Here is a 12069-nt window from a genome sequence, read left to right on the forward strand (position 1 = left end):
TCCCGCCTCTCCCCGCCGAAAGAAGCGACTCTATTGGCTGAGGGAGACGTCAGACTCGCGCCACTTCTTGTACAGAGATAGGGGAGAAGCGCTGGCTGCTAGTGAATAAGTGTCCGGTGTTAGTGATTTTTTTTTTAAAAAGACCGAGCTTTGAGATAAACTGCTTTTCTCCCCTCGCGTTTTTGGAAGTAAGTTATCTTAACTGAAGCGCAATACCTGCAATCATGGCTCGCAAGGATTACGAAGCAGAGAAAGGTAATGTTTCATCTTTAACGTCATGGCAGCAACAGGTTGGCCGTTTTAGTCAACTTTTTACCAAATGACTTCTAAAATCCCACACGAAACCTTGGTGAACGTATATCACGGGGTGTACTGGCTATGAAGTTGGATATAATATAAAATCTGATTTCATGTGCGAAAGCGCAACATTACCGCTTCGTTTCATTACTAACTCAACTTGAAAGAAAACAATGATAGAAAATAAATGAGTGCTTGCACATGGTGTCAAGAAACGCGCGACACACGGGAGCAGTGTTAAAAATAAGTTGCACAAACTTGTGTGAACATTAGCTATCCTCTTGATAACGACTTCGATACTGTGTGTGTGTGTGCGCGCGCCTGACAGAGGCTGTTGGCTCCACGGTGACCCGGATGGATCCTTAAACAAAGGAGCAGGCGCCACTGTGCAGCAGCAAGCACATGTCTCAACAGTTACACGAGCTGTTCGACTAAAGATAATCATTAATGTCGCCAAGTTTTTCATTTTTAATGTGTAACATTTAAAGTCAAAGATAAAGCACTAGGCTGAAAAGTTGATCATCGTTTCAGATAACTTTATAAAGGCCACTCAAATGCTAGCTAAGTTCATATCAAACGCGAGCGCAACCTTAACATTTAATGGTACACAATGGCAGTAAGTTAACCTCTACTTCGCTTTTTAATAACTGAATTTTATAATGTCCACATTTAGAGTTTAGTTGAGGTGTTTAAACGTCTTGAAATCGGGTTAACTAGTAACCGCGAGCTAGCTGCTGTCAGTTAACCTGTTAACGTGCTGTTCTGTGTTTAGCACGTTTACGCTGAGGGTCACAATATGTATATATATTTCTAAAAACGTAAGAAGACTCTAAATGATTGTTTACTTTGGGTAAACAAACTTTATTTCTGTTACACAAACATCTAAAAGGGCAGGGATTTACTAAAAATCGACCATTATAACAACACCATCAACGTTACGTTACGGTAAGTTTAAATTTGCAGCGGTGCTTGAGTCACTCTAAAGGTCCGAATAAACTTCACAAACACCCGAGTCATCATTCGTGAATCTAACCGACCGCTTAAAGGCTGAAGTTTGTGGTGCATGAACCATCGATAGCATTAAGAAAGCTACTTCCACCGCCAAGAGATTAAGAGCAATAAGCTCGCAGTGATGGGGCTGCCTGCGCCTTGTGTTCAGTACACCCCGGCTAACCCTAGGCTAACATTAGAAGATGGCTGGCTGTGGTTTGAAAACAACAGCCGGGACTGTTTTTAAGAGCGGAGGGATGGCGGAGGGATACCGCGAGTGACTGGGCACAAAAAGCCATGTGCTGCTTTGTTTACAATAACATCCTCGAAGAGAGAAATAAAAAAAGCAGAGGTGCGGATTTGCTGCTACCGCGTCAAAGTAAGTGGAGTATTTTATTTATCACGGCCAAGAGTAGTTTCGTTTCTCGAAGCGCTGAATTAAATATTGTTAACAGTTGTGGCTCTTTCGAGAAGTGGGGGGATATTTTCAAAAAAAAAAAATGGACACTGAACTGAGCGCGCCTGTTGTTGTATTTACATTATTGCCCAGAAGCTATCTGCTGCGTGTCGCCAGTTATTTCGCTCTAAAACTATTATGTGGAAACGTCAGAGCGGAGTTGGCATCATGTAACACATCAGTGGCAGTTTGTGCTTTACTGTAAGGCAGTAGTGACTCATCGAGATTACAGGATGCCATGTTACTCAACAAAGGGGGTCGTCGCAGGACAACAAATTAGCTCACAGTGTGTAGGCCCATTGCCGGTGGTGTTAATCAACAATTTAAACAGATTTTAAGCTCAGAAATAAGATTTATTGTTTAAAGGGAACTAAAGTAAACAGCCTTTTCTTTGTGTGTGTGTGTGTGTGTGTGTGTGTGTGTGTGTGTGTGTGTGTGTGTGTGTGTGTGGCTAACAATCAATCTCCACCTAGTGTTTGCTGCATGTGGCCTGTCTGGGTTTTTTTGTTTGTTTGTTTTCTCGTCTCCCTCCTGTTAAATTGTACTGAAGGTATTTTTTTGGTTGTTTTGCAGAAAAATGCAAAAGGTTCCTGCAGGAATTTTACACAGAGGATGACAACGGGAAGAAGCTGTTCAAGTATGGAGCCCAACTTGTGAGTATACTACAGAAATAATGAGTATAGATTTAGTTTTCAGAGTTGGTTCATTGCAGATTTTTGATATTATTGCACAAGAAAAAGTACAAATCTGGTGTGCTAATGAGCGCTGATGCTTCACTGGTCAGTGAATAAAACATTTTAGCTACACTGTTCTTTGACACCATTTGTTGTCTTTACAAGCAGACATTTATGATTTGACAAAATCATAAATGTAAATGTTTATTTGAACTAGTTATTTTTGTTATAAGTAGAATAGTTTTGGGTGGATTGCATTAAAATGTAAAAGTGAAAGCAAAACTAAATGGCTCTTAATCAAGCTTCCATGTGAAAGATGGAAAAAGGCTCTTACCTATTTACGAAATGCATAATTCCCTTTTTGCTTCTAAATGTAGATGAAGGTGTGTTTGGCGTTAGTAGTAGCTGCAAAGATGGTTGTGTAATTGTTGGGTGATCATCTAATTAATTGCAGGTGGCGCTGGCCCACAGGGAGCGGGTGGCTCTTTTTGTGGATCTGGATGATGTGGCTGAAGAAGACCCCGAGCTGGTCGAGAGCATCTGTGAGAATGCTAAACGTTACACAGCGCTGTTTGCTGATGCTGTCCACGAGCTGCTGCCAGAGTATAAGGAAAGAGATGTATGTTGATCAGTTTAAGAAGTGCCAAAAATGAATTGCTATTGTGATTTTTTTTTTTTTTTTTTTCCCCAGGATTAATGCGTCTATTTTTTTATTTTTTATTTTTTTTAAATACATAGATTATTGCCAAAGATTCTCTGGATGTGTACATTGAGCACAGGCTGATGATGGAACAAAGGGGTCGTGACCCTGCAGATACAAGAGACCCTCGTAATCAATACCCGCCTGAACTCATGAGGAGATTGTAAGTTGAATCGGATTCAGAGCTGAGCTTTTACTGCATGTCTTTATTTGTCCTTTGGTTATACAACTGTGAACTTCTTCCCACAGCGAGCTTTACTTTAAAGCTCCAAGCACCTCTAAACCCAAAGTGGTGCGTGATATTCGAGCCGACAGCATCGGTCACCTGGTTGCAGTTCGGGGTATTGTGACTCGAGCGACTGAGGTCAAACCGATGATGGCTGTGGCTACATACACATGTGACCAGTGTGGCGCTGAGACCTACCAACCAGTAAGACGGTTTTTAATCATCTATACCATAGGTGTCAAACTCTGGCCCGCAGCCTAATTACATTTGGCCCGCGAATCCATACCAAATTACTATTACAGCTGGCCTACTGGTATTACACAGCTAATATATATGTTTAGTATTAAGCTTTGCTTGTTCCATATTCAGTTTTTCAGCAAAACGTGTTTGAGTCCATAAGAAAAGATTCATTCTTATATCTGGAGGAACAAATATATTTCAATAAATATTAACGTTAGCCCGCGACTTGGTTCCAGTTTTGAATTTTGGCCCACTGTGTGTTTGAGTTTGACACCCCTGATTTATACATCTATATGCTTTCACAGGAACAAAGTTTTTCATCGTATCCTCTCGTTTTCCTTCAGATCCAGTCTCCTTCCTTCATGCCGCTTGTTATGTGTCCCAGCCAAGAGTGTGTCACCAACAAATCTGGAGGGCGACTGTACTTGCAGACGAGAGGCTCCAAATTCATCAAGTTCCAGGAACTGCGTATTCAGGAACACGTAAGAAACTCCCAAACTTGTTATGTTTGTATTCAGTTGTTTTGGTTAACATTAGCTCACAAGTTTTGTCTGGTATTACACAGAGTGACCAAGTACCTGTTGGAAACATCCCAAGGAGCATGACGGTGTACGTGCGTGGCGAAAACACACGTCTTGCCCAGCCAGGAGACCACGTAGCCATCACAGGAATCTTCCTCCCTCTGCTGCGCACAGGCTTCAGTCAGGCTGTTCAGGTATAATCTGCTTGTCAAAGTACACATGGGCTACTGCAATAATCTCATCTCCAGAAAGAAACTGAAATGTATTGTGGTTTTGCTCTTTTCAGGGTCTCCTGTCAGAAACCTATCTGGAGTGTCACAGCATTACACTCATGAACAAGACTGAGGATGATGAACTAGGTAACGAGGAGCTGACCGATGAGGAGTTGCGAAGCATCACAGGTCTGTTTGTTGGACATCACTACAATAGGAACACATAAACTGAGACCTTGGTCTTTAGTGTCTGAGGTGAATTTTTTTCTTTATAGATGAAGGATTTTATGAGAAGCTAGCTGGCTCCATAGCGCCAGAGATCTATGGACACGAAGATGTGAAGAAGGCTTTGCTGCTGTTGCTGGTTGGAGGAGTGGAACAGGCTCCCAAAGGCATGAAAATCAGAGGTGAGGACAAACAAGATTATAACGGCAGAATCCTTTTCTTCTGTTTCATCATATTGTAACATAGCTTTCTAATACTAATTTGAATGTATAATTTTAATATAATTTATGCTCCTTTATCACGCTGGCACAAGACCAAACTTCTTTATTCCATAGGTACATTTCTTTGAAGTTGTTTTTCCTCATTAAATGTTGTAATCACTGCAGTGCTCTTACTCCGTTGTCTCTTCTTCCTCAAGGCAACATTAATATCTGCCTGATGGGAGATCCAGGAGTCGCCAAGTCCCAGCTGCTGTCCTACATTGATCGTCTGGCTCCTCGAAGTGAGTCCTGTTTGTTGTCCCCTATCTGGTTTAATGCTTTATCTAGTATGGCGTTTACTTTCCATTAGGTCCTACACTGTGACGGCTTAACTTCTGGTGGGATAGTTTGATTAGAGCACTCGCTTTTTGTTTTAATGCAAAGTTTTGAATGCCAACAGCCTGTCATATAATTGGAAGTTTTATTCTGAGTGAAGCTTGAAGTATTAACCGTTTGATCAACAGCTAATTGTAGCTTTTTCTTGTTCCCTGTCTGCTGTTCAGGCCAGTACACAACGGGTCGTGGTTCATCTGGGGTCGGTCTGACTGCGGCAGTGATGCGTGACCCCCTAACCGGTGAGATGACTCTAGAAGGAGGAGCCTTAGTTCTGGCTGACCTGGGCATCTGCTGCATTGATGAGTTTGATAAGATGGCGGATGCAGATCGAACCGCCATCCATGAAGTCATGGAACAACAGACCATCTCCATTGCTAAGGTATCCTTAATTACTGCCAGTACTCGGGGGGGTATCTGGAAACATTCAATGCCTGTTTAACATCCACACTCAAGTTTATTTAATCTCCCTTCCAGGCTGGCATCATGACCTCCCTCAACGCCCGTTGCTCTATTCTAGCAGCAGCTAACCCCGCCTATGGCCGCTACAATCCCCGGAAGAGCATCGAGCAGAACATTCAGCTGCCAGCTGCTCTGCTCTCCCGTTTCGACTTGCTGTGGCTCATCCAGGACAAACCAGATGCTGATGCTGACCTGCGTCTGGCCCAGCACATCACCTACGTGCACCAGCACTCCCGCCAACCGCCTTCACACTTCACCCCTATTGACATGAAACTGATGAGGTGAGAATTTGCATGTTTAAAAATGAACACATGAAGGTTATTGTTGTAGCTCAGATAATTTACTTCAAATAGGTCTGCGTAATAGGCAATATTAACTAATGACAAATGTAATTTCCATCAGGCGTTATATATCTCTGTGCAAGAAGCGGCAGCCTGTGGTGCCCGAGTCACTGGCCGATTACATCACTGCTGCTTACGTGGAAATGAGAAAAGAGGCTCGGGTCAGCAAAGACACCACCTTCACCTCTGCTCGTACGCTCCTCTCCATCCTGCGCCTCTCCACTGCACTGGTAAGAATTCCACATCCACTTGAGTAGTAGTGGGTGGCTGGAAACATTTAGAGGCCAATCTCACTGATTGAACTCCTGCAGGAGGGTTATAATTTTGTCAGACATTTGTTTTAAGAAGTGAAACAGGGTTACAATTGTTTTTCATCAAACTTCAGTGGAACTTACATTTGCAGACAAGTGTCGTATGGGGTTCGGTTGCACAACTTTTGTGGAGCTTTGAATGGAATTAAATTGTCTTGATCGATCGTCCAGTGTGGGATAAAGTGCTTACAGTGCAGGTAGTGATGATAATCTGGCCTACTGCATTGTGAGCACTTCTTTCCCACGCTGGACAAAAATCTCTGACTGCCAAAACCAGTCCCAGTAGCAAAATGCTACACCCACTCACAACATGAATATTATTAAAAAAGCTTGAATTAAGTCTGTCTTGTATCATCTCTGCCTCTGGTTGTCAAAAGTGCTGTTTGTGCAGGTAGCAGTCATCCACCTACTGCAAAACCAGCACTTCAGGTTAACAGGTAGGCAATATGCTGCACACAGATGTCCACAAGGGGGCAAAACACAGCCACAAGCAGTATTGGTGCCACAGCTGCACATCAGCGGCTTATTTGTGTGTTTTCAGATGACTCATTTGGTATTTTCCTCTTCATGACCACGAGGGAGCTGCTTTAATGTCTTTGCTGATCCTGGCCAGCTTTGCAGGGTGGGCAGTCAGCCTGTGTGCATAAGGACCAGCTGTGCAAACCCATGCAAAACTGACCATGGCCAGGACTGTCATCAGTGTATTCTACAAAAATCCCAAATTGATCATAACAGTATTCAGATGGGATCTTTTGTGTGCTGTTTTGATTTCATGCTATAGAGAGACTAGCTGGTGTTGAGAGGCGGAGACTTGGGCAATTGCCGGGCATCCCAGAGGGCATTGCACTTGTCTCGGTCTGACAGTGCCGGCACAGCGCAGCCTAAGTTGAGATGGATATTGTAGGATTATTTTTAACTCTTATTTGTGCATTCACTCAAACTACAGTCTTAGCATTATCTTCACCTTTAACTCCCTACTTCAGGCTCGGCTTCGCATGATGGACACCGTAGAGAAGGAAGATGTAAACGAGGCCATGAGGCTGATGGAGATGTCCAAGGATTCATTACAGGCTGACAAATCCAGCACCACAAGGTTAGAGCTAAAAACCAGGCCTGTTTTTTAAATATGGCTTTCAGTGAGCTCAGACTAACATGGCTGGATGTCATCTGATTCAGAGCTGTTTTATGAGTTTCTTGCATGTCCTGAAGGAAGGTGTAAAACTTGCTTGATTTTTATGGAGCTCTGTTCACACGACAGCATGTTCAAAACGAGCAGGAAATGTAGTTTGTGCATTCGTACGTGTACATGTAGTATGTTTACATGCCTTATTTTGTGCCATTTCTGAGTAGGTTTATTCAAAATTCCTTGAGGCTTTAAAGTTAACTTTTTTTTTTTTTTTTTTTTTAATATCTGCTTTCTCATCTGCAGGACGCAGCGACCGGCCGACGTCATCTTCTCTCTGGTGCGCGAGCTCGCCGCAGAGGGCCGTGGAGCCGGTGGGTTGGTTCGCATGGCTGAAGCAGAGCAACGTTGCGTCTCTCGTGGCTTCACGCCCGCCCAGTTCCAGGAGGCCTTGGAGGAGTACGAAGAGCTGAACGTGTGGCAGGTCAACCAGGCCCGCACGCGCATCACTTTCGTCTGAACAACCCGGGACACGCCTTCATGCACATTTTGTTTCAGTCACCTGAGGGAGGGTGGGGGACTCTTTGTTGTGGGTTTTCTACAGACTTGTAATGAGGTTAAGCATTTTGTAAGTCCAGCAGATGGAAGATTCTTTTTAAATATGACTATTATTGCGAGAATTCCAGCTAATGGAAACCCAGAACTCCCGAAGAATCCTGTTAACAGTACCTTGCTTGTAAATATGTACGTCAGAAGTTAGTATTGTGAAGTATTTCCTGTGGTTTGGCTGCAAGCATCCGTTTAACATTGAGCATTTCTGTACATTTTATACTTGATGATGCAAATCAGACAAATTTATATTGAGCCTTGTATTGTGAGAGTTAAAATAAAATGATGGTTCAATACTCTGCCTGGTGCCGAGTCTTCTGTGCACATAATGTGGGATGAAGAAATGTGTATGAACACCTGGTTTCACAGTGGGGACGCCTCGCTAATCCTTTGAGTAATGCCTGCCCACAAAACATACAGGTCTGCAAGTCACAATTTTCATGTTGAAAGACAAAACCCGCACGACTTTGGGTTTGTGAGTCACTGAACCAAAGATTTCAAAAGGCTTGGATATTCAGAAAAGGCAACAAATGTTTAATGCTGCCAAATCTAGCTTTCAAAACCGCAAGCTTCCAGCTGTATGATGAATGATCCTGTAACCCACTAACACATTGTATGCACTGTCTCGGTAGAGTAACTAGTAATCATGCGTCACCTAAATGTTTTGGTCTACTGATGACATGTATCTAAATAATTGCATCTAATACAGCAAGAAGCTAAAACAATGTAAACTTGGAAATTATATTTTCATCATGGACATTATTCACAATCTATTTATCACATTTGACATCGTTATGATTGGGGAATGTGGGAGAATAACATTAAACTGACCAGTGTGTGTTATTGCATGTATGTTTAGTATGACGGCCTTCAGTAAGAATGCAGTCTGAGTATTGAACATGCCGAGACAAAGGCGGCTTTTTCTGTAGATAGCTGTCCTGTGTTCAAAAAGCAGGTGTTCACTGGGTAAAAATAACAACCTTTAGAAACCGGTGGTGTTTCAGAAATCTGTGAAGTCTCATTATGAATGTATGTTTAAGGCAACATGGGTTGTCATCTATATTTTTTTGTAAGCTTTTCTGGCATGGATATTGTGTTAGTAGGCAGCATTTTCACTACGGTTGCAGTTGCCCCAGCAGGTGATGCTTCACTTCCACACTTAATGGGGAGTTTCCATTTGAAGTCTGTTTTGTTTTATGGCTTTGCTGCAAAGGTCCTGAGGCTTTCTGTTCTTAATTGGCGCCAAAGGCCCCACATTAAAGTGTATTAAAAGGAAGGTGGAGACAAGATTTCGGTCTCAAAGTCGGTAGAGTCCGATTGGATAGAAGATAATGTTACAGGGTAACCGACGCAGAGATGTGTATTTAACCCACTCAGCCTTGTTGAGACCAGTGAAGACTGCCTCCCGAGTCAGGTGAGTAAAACGGGCAGATGTGTTTTCTTTACAATATTGGGTCGTGCAATAAGAAGCAAAAATATAATTTGAATTAATAAAGTTATTAATTGCAAGCCACATTTATATTCTACAGTCTCTATTAATCTTTGCATTTAGAGCATCAGATTGCAGAACAGTTTTACCTGAAGACATATTTTTATGTCTTACAATTGAATTTTGGTATTAGACACATACCTTTGTTAAATGTGTAGATGTGAAATGTAATTGATTCCGAGTTATTTTGTACGAACTAACAGTTTTCCTCAAAATGATCATTTCCTTTTCTTCATGATCACAGAGGTTCAAGATGATTTCTTCATCGTGCTTGGTGGGGGCACTCTTCTGTCTTGTGTTTCTCCCAGGTCTGCTCTGCTTCTTTTACTTCACAATGTCACAGGTTCACCTCTCAAAAACAATCAAAATCAACATCCACAAATTATTTTCCATCCTCTTTCAGGCCTGCTGGAGGCCAAATCTTTGTTGAATGTCATAAAGCAGGAACGTAAGTTAAAAAATAACAATTTTCTGAGGCTTTATGCAGCGGTGCTGTTTTTCCAACTGTTTTTGAAAGACTCAGCTTCATCTCCTCTTTTTACAGAGATGGTCCCTGTAGGCGATGTTAGCATTGATGCAGAGAAAGCAAATGATTTTCTGACTCACTCCAGACCAAAGCGTAATGCGGACCCTCGGTGGTACAGAGGAAACCCAGACTTCCAGGCTTACTACAAATACTACAGCAGCATCGGACACACTGAGGGGGTAAGAAACACTTTGGGCTTCCTGGGGTAGCCCAAATATTCAACGTCTATATAAGCACCTCAGAATGTGTCACTGTAGGTGTTCTTTATTTTAAACATTCTTTGTAGTAACAGAAAACTGTGACAAGTCACCTTTGCAGACCAGCAAATGTAAGATTTTAGCTAATAAGGATGTTAAATTTTGAATTCAGTCCAGGTTCTGGTTGTTTAAAATCAGCACCAACATGTTGTATCTGGATGTGGAAGATTTTAAATCTAAACCTTCATAGTTTAAAAAAAAGCAGGAAGAAAAAAGATTTTTCATTTTGATCTCAGAGGGTCGGGATTTTGGGATTCAAAACACATCACCTCTCGGCTTAGTCGAGAAGTGCGATTACAACTGAGCTTTTTAATTTAAAAACACATATAATCATGAAGGATTTCAGATTTTAAATGTGTCTCAGGGTTTCTTTCTTAACCAACTGAAGATTATAAATCTACTTGTGGCAGCTTTTTTTTTTTTTTTTGCAGTTTGATGCTACATAAATAAACCTGAGTTTGTCTTTCCTTTACTCTTTTTCCGCCTCTCAGCTCTATGAGATCGACAAGCTGCGAATGCTCTACCAGCAGATGAGGTACCTGGAGCACACCTACGGCCCTGATGCTTCCTATTTCCAGAGCAAACTGGGAGTGCCTATGATCATGTGTGACCCAGCCACAGACAAGAAGTGCAAAGTTGTTGCTCCTCCTCCTCCTCCACCGCCAATGAAAGGGGTCCCAAGACCCACAGAGCCTCCTGCTCTTCCTATTGCTCCAGCCATTTCACAGGCCGATGTGCTCTACCTGTGTAACCAAAAGGACCCCCTCTGCAAGCCTCACATTGTCTACATGCCCACAGGTGCAGTACCTGTGCTCTGTGACCCTCGGTACCACCCCCACTGCACTCCCCAGAAGGTTGCACCAGCTCCCGTGGCAGTGCCTCAACCACCTCCTCCTAAGAAATCTGGCCCACCTCCACCTCCCCCAGTCTTTGTCAAGAAGTCTCCCCCAGCTCACATCCGCACCTTTAAGGGCATGGAGTACGATTGTGACCCCTACTGGGATCCCGACTGCCTGATTGACAACCCACCCAGGCCCATCAAAGGAAAGGTTGTGGTCCCGCCACCCCCTCCGGTCGAGGAGGAAGAAGAGGAGGAACATGTGGAGGAGCCAGCACCTCCTGCACCCATTAAGAAAGTAACCTACTACCCTCACCCTTACTACTACCAGCACCCTCTACCCTACAACCCCAGGGATGATCTGTACGATCCAGCCCGCTTCCAGTACCCACGGCCTGCTGATGCTGCTGATGAGCCTGCAGAGGAGAGCCAGTAAAACATCCAGAGGGAGCAAAACAGACTATGAAAACATCCAAGTTGCACACTTTCACATCTTTTATATGTAATGTCAATAAAACCAATGTCTTAGCGAATTTTTAGATGCAGTGTAATTACATCGATGACTCAATGTCTAACTGCCAGTATGTGAAAAACCAATTTTCTTTTTGACAAGAATAAATTGTAACAAATCAGTTTTTCACCAGCGAGTAGCATTTTGAGTTGGAATATCCTTTTTGAAAGGTGCAAAGTAGCCTCAAAAGGAAAGCTTTGCTCCACCCATCGCCACATGGCAGGTAAAAATCACTTGTGAAGTACTAGCATGCATGCTGGGAGGCCATTATGTCTGTTCTGCTGTACATTTAATAGCCAAATAAATGCTGACTCCTGTTATTTTCCATACACTCTGGAGCAATAAGTCACCCTGCAGTCTTTTTCCTGCCTCTCTGTCCAAAACCTATAAGGGCAATCAAACAGCAGGAACACAACTTCAGTGGGTGATCTGCAAACGTGCTGCTACTGCCAATAAACCTCCAGCTA

The 12069-nt window shown here is 42.9% G+C and overlaps 2 protein-coding genes across 3 annotated transcripts; both read left to right on the forward strand.

Annotated features, from left to right (window-relative positions):
* The first annotated feature begins 42 nt into the window (after window positions 1-42).
* Window positions 43-8277, forward strand: mcm7 (minichromosome maintenance complex component 7). Of its 2 annotated transcripts, none has more exons than XM_005935170.3 (15): window positions 43-255; window positions 2318-2397; window positions 2873-3037; window positions 3157-3281; window positions 3368-3548; window positions 3929-4066; window positions 4150-4299; window positions 4392-4506; window positions 4593-4724; window positions 4961-5044; window positions 5306-5517; window positions 5613-5878; window positions 6000-6168; window positions 7233-7342; window positions 7679-8277. In XM_005935170.3, exons 1-15 carry the CDS (start codon window positions 225-227, stop codon window positions 7890-7892), a joined length of 2172 nt encoding a protein of 723 aa, XP_005935232.1. In that variant the 5' UTR covers window positions 43-224; the 3' UTR covers window positions 7893-8277. The 2 variants fall into 2 exon arrangements, with proteins under 2 accessions (XP_005935232.1, XP_005935231.1); XM_005935169.3 differs by lacking the exon at window positions 43-255 and adding an exon at window positions 662-1666.
* Window positions 8278-9291: 1014 nt separating this feature from the next.
* On the forward strand, window positions 9292-11951 carry and3 (actinodin3). Its single transcript, XM_005935172.3, has 5 exons — window positions 9292-9395; window positions 9715-9778; window positions 9874-9918; window positions 10015-10175; window positions 10745-11951. Exons 2-5 carry the CDS (start codon window positions 9724-9726, stop codon window positions 11525-11527), a joined length of 1044 nt encoding a protein of 347 aa, XP_005935234.1. The 5' UTR covers window positions 9292-9395; window positions 9715-9723; the 3' UTR covers window positions 11528-11951.
* Window positions 11952-12069: the final 118 nt, after the last annotated feature.

The sequence above is a fragment of the Haplochromis burtoni genome, unplaced genomic scaffold (genome assembly GCF_018398535.1).
Source record: "Haplochromis burtoni strain Fernald_Lab_line unplaced genomic scaffold, NCSU_Asbu1 Contig_194, whole genome shotgun sequence".
In the NCBI taxonomy this organism is placed as follows: Eukaryota; Metazoa; Chordata; class Actinopteri; order Cichliformes; family Cichlidae; genus Haplochromis; species Haplochromis burtoni.

What these genes read in the sequence shown, in the direction of transcription:
- and3 (XM_005935172.3), top strand. Translation starts at nt 9,724, where the DNA reads ATGATTTCTTCATCGTGCTTGGTGGGGGCACTCTTCTGTCTTGTGTTT. An exon ending in CTGTCTTGTGTTTCTCCCAG is followed by an intron (nt 9,779 to 9,873) that starts GTCTGCTCTGCT and finishes ATCCTCTTTCAG; the next exon opens with GCCTGCTGGAGGCCAAATCT. An exon ending in GAATGTCATAAAGCAGGAAC is followed by an intron (nt 9,919 to 10,014) that starts GTAAGTTAAAAA and finishes CTCTTTTTACAG; the next exon opens with AGATGGTCCCTGTAGGCGAT.
- mcm7 (XM_005935169.3), top strand. Translation starts at nt 1,585, where the DNA reads ATGTGCTGCTTTGTTTACAATAACATCCTCGAAGAGAGAAATAAAAAA. An exon ending in GCGCTGAGACCTACCAACCA is followed by an intron (nt 3,549 to 3,928) that starts GTAAGACGGTTT and finishes GTTTTCCTTCAG; the next exon opens with ATCCAGTCTCCTTCCTTCAT. An exon ending in GCTTCAGTCAGGCTGTTCAG is followed by an intron (nt 4,300 to 4,391) that starts GTATAATCTGCT and finishes TGCTCTTTTCAG; the next exon opens with GGTCTCCTGTCAGAAACCTA.